The 5,782-nt window shown below is 39.2% G+C and overlaps 1 protein-coding gene across 6 annotated transcripts in view; it reads left to right on the forward strand.

The window, feature by feature from the left end:
• The first annotated feature begins 1,214 nt into the window (after positions 1-1,214).
• Positions 1,215-5,782, forward strand: part of LOC123957783 (tectonic-1-like) — a 19,717-nt gene continuing 15,149 nt past the window's right edge. For all 6 annotated transcript variants that reach the window (XR_006821893.1, XR_006821894.1, XM_046030841.1 and 3 more), the window contains exon 1: positions 1,215-1,515. Coding sequence is in view for 4 of the 6 variants with exons in the window: in XM_046030841.1 (XP_045886797.1) it covers positions 1,245-1,515 (271 nt within the window). In the remaining 2 variants the exon portion in view is untranslated. The remainder of the gene's footprint in view (positions 1,516-5,782) is intronic.

Consider the following 5,782-nt stretch of genomic DNA (forward strand, 5'->3'; position numbering starts at 1 on the left):
AGCGTCTCCCTAGCTGTCAGCCTTGGCAGTGGCTGCAGTATTCCAGCAGGTTGTCACAGATCACCTCCAGTAGTATCAGCAACAACACAACAGCAGCAGCAGCCGTATCCATAGCGACCCCTCAACAGCAACTGTCCCCTGTAAGTTATGTGTTTTAAAGCTAGAGTTGGGTATTCCCTGTTTCTTTCTGCGTCACAGCATTTGCTGATGTATTGATACAGAAGTATCTGTATATGCGTGTCAACAAGGAATACATAACGATATATTTCTATGTCAACAGTATGAGAACAATCCTATTTAAATCCTTGTTCCATGTGCCCTTTTTATACTTTGAGCACCTGCCCTTCCAAAGGTCTGTGCACGGCCCTGATAGGCCTACATGATTTTTGTCCGTGTTTCAACCGTTTAATCATGTCTGATGCGGAGTGTGTGATTGATTGATTTACTAGTCACTCAAACCGCCTGGCTATGAGCCATCTCCAAAATCGCCGGAAAAAGTGGGGGGGACAAAACAGATTTTGAAAGGTGGGGGAGACATGTCCCCCTCATGTATAATGGCTCTTATACACGTCTGAATATACCCCTTGGAAAAGGAGAATCAAAAAAGAAATGATGAAGAAATGGCAGGACAGGTGGGATGTGGATGAAAGTGGAAGGAAATATTACAGCCTGCAAAAATCCATTAATGCTCAGGGTGTGAAGAGAAGTAACAGAAGAGAGGAGAGTGTTTTAACCAGGCTAAGGTTTAATCACACAGGCTTCAATAAAACATTGTTTTTAATGTGCAAAAGTCAATCAGATGAATGTTTGGAATGTAGGTCCAGGGAAGATGTAGAGCATGTACTATAACACTGTAGGAAATACAGGGATGAGGCTAAATCAAAAGATAAGTCAGGCAGGAAAGAAGTGGAACCGTGAAGGCCTATTAGGCACAAGAGGAGATGGAGTAAAGGATACACAGAAAGCAGTAGTACAATATCTGAAAAATATAGGGATATATAATAGGACATATTTTGTAGTTTTTTTGTTTGTTTTTTTTGACTTCTTTTCTACTTTTTTTTTTATGATATAAAGTAGTCCCAACGAAAATAGTTCATGCTACATACTCCGATACAGTAGGTGGCGGTATGCACCTTCAAAAGTCATGGTTGCAATCTGCCATAAAACAAGAAGAAGAAGAAGAAGAAGAAGAAGAAGGAGGAATAACAGAAGAAGAAAAAAACCATAGAAACGTTTAAACAAAGATGGCGTCCTACTCCACTTCAAACCTCTTCTGTTCATTTATCTTCTTTACTGCCGTCACGACAAAAGAAAATACAACAAGCTACAGCTTGACTGGGTTGGGCGAGCAGAACGTCACATATAACGTTACTGACTATTTTACAACTACACAGACGACAGAGTTTGACTCCGCTGCAACACCGCTCCACAGCAGCACAGAGAAGGCCGTTGAACCGAGCCTCCCCCCCGAGCCGCTGCCCGTCACCGGCCGCCTGCTCACCCCCGTCACCAGCGGTAAGCTAACGTTTCCCAAACAGTTGCTGAATAGATGTTGTGATTATGGGCTCAAATATGATGTGCAGTACAATGCTACGAAGAGTGTTGTCATCATTACGTTATGCAGAAGGAAATGGGATAAAGACCTTAACTTTCCAGTTTTTAATCTGCCAGGACAAGTGCTAAGTATTTGTAATAAAACAAAATACCTGGGACACTTCCTCACAGATCAGTTGTCTGATGATGATGATGATGATGACATATATAGGCAAGAAAATGTTACAGGTGTTCAGACCATGTTCAGATAAGGCTTTTTAAAGCATATTCAAGATAAACTTTATTGTCCCCTAAGGGAAATTTGTCTCTGCATCAGTGCCGCATAAGGCTGCAGTAACAACAGTAACACATATGGACTTTACACTCACATACATCAGACAGTCCGCACCAATCATTTACATTACATTGCACAAGTATCTGAAACACTACACCTGTCAGTAATTCATTACAAGGAAGTAGAGCCTGAAAGATATGAAACCTCTGAATAATAAAAATATGCAATTGCAGTTGAGCTCATAAAGCTGTAAACAAGATAACAAATGCTAAAATTACAACCACCGCATTTCTAAAATAATAAAATTTAAAAAATTAAAATCAGGTAGTTAGAAAACACTAGCAAATCGATCATCAATATTAAACTATGCTTAAAAATAAATAAAGTGCCGGAAGTGCTTCAAGCCATCTTATTCAGAGCACATTATTTAGGAGCACTATCTGATAGCTCTATAACGTTTCGCTGAACGTCATACGTCATATTCAGAGTGCAGAATATGTGAAGGATCCTTCAAGATTTTCTGTGCCTGGGAGATCATTTTTTCAAAGATGGTCTGAAGGGAAGTGTAGTCTTTCTTTCCCATAACCTTCATCGCAGCTTTTATTAGTCTTTCAATCTTTGTTTTGCACTGGATGGTAAGGGTGCCAAACCAGGATGCCATTCCATATCTGATCAGATTCCAGATACACAGCGTTGTAAAATAAAGTCTTGATTTTAGTACTCACACCAAAAACTAGGTGGTGCAGCTCAAGTGATCGTTTTGTAAGGCAAGAGTCAACACTTTCCAGACTATACTGAGAAATCTCATGTACAAATTGATCTGTCAACTGGATGGCTCTCACAACAGCATTTTTAAGTTACTGACGAATCCTGGTAATAGTGTTGTACGATACCTATTGAACCTGTGGAAGTATTGGTATAACTGTCTTTTATAAACATTGTCCATATTTTCTGTGCTTTTGTATTTTAGGAGCTGTTGTGTGTCTATATTGTTGTATGTTTTTATAATGGACCCCAAGTCTGACAATAAAGTTGAGCTGAACTAAATACAGTCTATGGTTTACGGTGTAATGTAATTCAATGAATATAATAATTCAATTATTTAACAGACTGGATGACATGTTGGTGTGAAAGGAGTTCAGCCAAGATAAAAATGAATAGTTTATTGCAGTTAATGTTACTAAGATTTCTGGAATTTCAGTGAACAAATCATACAATCCCCATGCTGTCTGATCAGCATCTTGATATGCCACACCTGTGAGGTGGATGGATTATCTCAGCAAAGGAGAAGTACTCACTGACACAGAGTTTGACAGATTTGTGAACAATATTAGAGAGAAATAGGCCTTTTGTGTACATAGAGAAAGTCTTAGATCTTTCAGTTCAGCTCATCATGAATGGGGGCAAAAACAAAAGTGTTCGGTTTATAATTTGTGGATTTAAAACCCTTATAAAGACACAAACCAAGCATTCATTTAAGTACTGCCACCTGCTGGTAGAAAGGAGTAACAACTTGGTCCATTGTGGTGGAAACATAGACTGTATATAAAATTATTTGCATTAATCTTTGCTAAAAGATTAAAACCAGGATTAAATCAAATAATTGATGAAGAACAATCTGGATTTATGCAGAAGAGGCACATAACAACAAGAGAAAGTTTTTGACTGCACAAATCAACTCCACCCAGCTGATGCGACACAAGCATACGCTGTAATAGGAACCGAGTGCATCCACCTCGCTGTGAGTCACTGCCAGATTGTGACAGAGTTAAAAACCTCATAAAAATTAAAACCACAAGAGCAATAGTGCAAACGAATAGGAGAGTTAAATGTGGACTCTTAAACATCAGATCTCTCTCTTCTAAAGGTGTACTAGTAAATGAACTAATATCAGATTATGATATTGATTTATTTGGTCTTACTGAAACCTGGCTGGGTGATGGAGAATATGTTAGCCTAAATGAATCCACCCCTCCCAGTCATATTAATACTCACATTCCTCGAGGCACAGGCCGAGGAGGTGGAGTTGCAGCTATCTTCGACTCTAGGTTTAGAGCTGATTAGTAGGATAAACTAAATTATAACTCATTTGAAAGCCTTGTTCTTAGTCTTTCACACCCTAGTTGGAAATCACTGCAACCAATTCAAACAGGAAAATTCTCGTTTAATTTGGCAAGATAGTCTTAAAACTTATAGGAAGGCCCTCCGTAATGCCAGAGCAGCGTACTACTCGTCATTAATAGAGGAAAATAGGAACAACCCCAGGTTTCTTTTCAGCACTGTAGCCAGGCTGACAGAGAGTCACAGCTCTATTGAGCCAAGTATTCCCATAGCTCTCAGTAGTTATGACTTCTTGAGCTTCTTTAATGATAAAATTCTAGCTATTAGAGACAAAATTCACCAAGTCCTGCCCTCAACTGGCACCGATTTATCTCCAAACTCAGGAACCTTAGAAACAGCTGTAGAACCAGATAAATGTTTAGACTGTTTTGCTTCCCACAATCTTTACCAACTAACTTCAATAATTTCTTCATCTAAACCATCAACCTGCCTCTTAGACCCCATCCCGACTAGGTTGCTTAAAGATGTTTTACCCTTAGTCAGCACTTCTTTACTAGATATGATCAATCTATCTCTATCAACAGGCTATGTACCACAGTACTTTAAAGTAGCTGTAATTAAACCTCTTCTGAAAAAGCCCAAACTTGATCTGGATGTTTTAGCCAACTATAGACCTATATCTAACCTTCCATTTCTCTCTAAGGTTCTGGAGAAAGCAGTTGCTAAACAGCTGTGTGACTTTCTACAGAGCAATAGTTTATTTTAGGATTTTCAGTCAGGATTTAGAGCTCATCATAGCACAGAGACAGCACTGGTGAAAATTACTAACGACCTCCTTATTGCATCAGACAAAGGACTTGTCTCTGTACTGGTTTTATTAGATCTTAGTGCTGCATTTGATACCATTGACCATCAGATCCTATTGCAGAGACTGGAACATTTCATTGGCATTAAAGGAACCGCTCTAAGCTGGTTTAAGTCCTATTTATCAGATCGATTTCAGTTTGAACATGTTAACAATGAGTCCTCCATGCATGCCAAAGTTAGTCATGGAGTTCCTCAAGGATCTGTGCTCGGACCAATCCTCTTCACTTTATATATGCTTCCTTTAGGCAATATTATCAGGAAATATTCCATAAGATTTCATTGTTATGCAGATGATACTCAGTTATATCTATCGATCAAACCAGATGAAACTCATCAGTTAGGTAAAACTTCAAATGTGCCTTCAGGATGTTAAAACCTGGATGACCTGTAATTTTCTAATGTTAAACTCAGATAAAACTGAAGTTATTGCTCTGGGGCCTAAGCACCTCCGTGACACATTATCTAAAGATATAGTTTACCTTGATGGCATCGCCCTGGCCTCCAGTACCACTGTGAGGAATCTTGGAGTTATCTTTGATCAGGACATGTTGTTTAAGTCTCACATTAAGCAAATTTCAAGGACCGCCTTTTTTCACCTACGTAATATTGCGAAAATCAGGAACATCCTGTCTAAAAATGATGCAGAAAAACTAGTCCATGCATTTGTTACTTCTAGGCTGGATTACTGCAATTCCTTATTATCAGGCTGCTCGAAAAAGTCCATTAAGACTCTTCAGCTGATCCAGAATGCTGCAGCACGTGTTCTGACAGGAACCAGGAAAAGAAATCACATTTCTCCTGTTTTAGCTTCTTTGCATTGGCTTCCAGTAAAATCCAGAATAGAATTTAAAATCATTCTTCTTACCTACAAAGCTCTTAATGGTCAGGCACCATCTTATCTTAAAGAGCTCATAGTACCTTACTACCCCACCAGAGCACTGCGCTCCCAGAATGCAGGGTTACTTGTGGTTCCTAGAGTCTCCAAAAGTAGACTAGGAGCCAGAGCGTTCAGCTATCAAGCTCCTC

The sequence above is a fragment of the Micropterus dolomieu genome, linkage group LG19 (assembly GCF_021292245.1).
Source record: "Micropterus dolomieu isolate WLL.071019.BEF.003 ecotype Adirondacks linkage group LG19, ASM2129224v1, whole genome shotgun sequence".
Taxonomy (NCBI): domain Eukaryota; kingdom Metazoa; phylum Chordata; class Actinopteri; order Centrarchiformes; family Centrarchidae; genus Micropterus; species Micropterus dolomieu.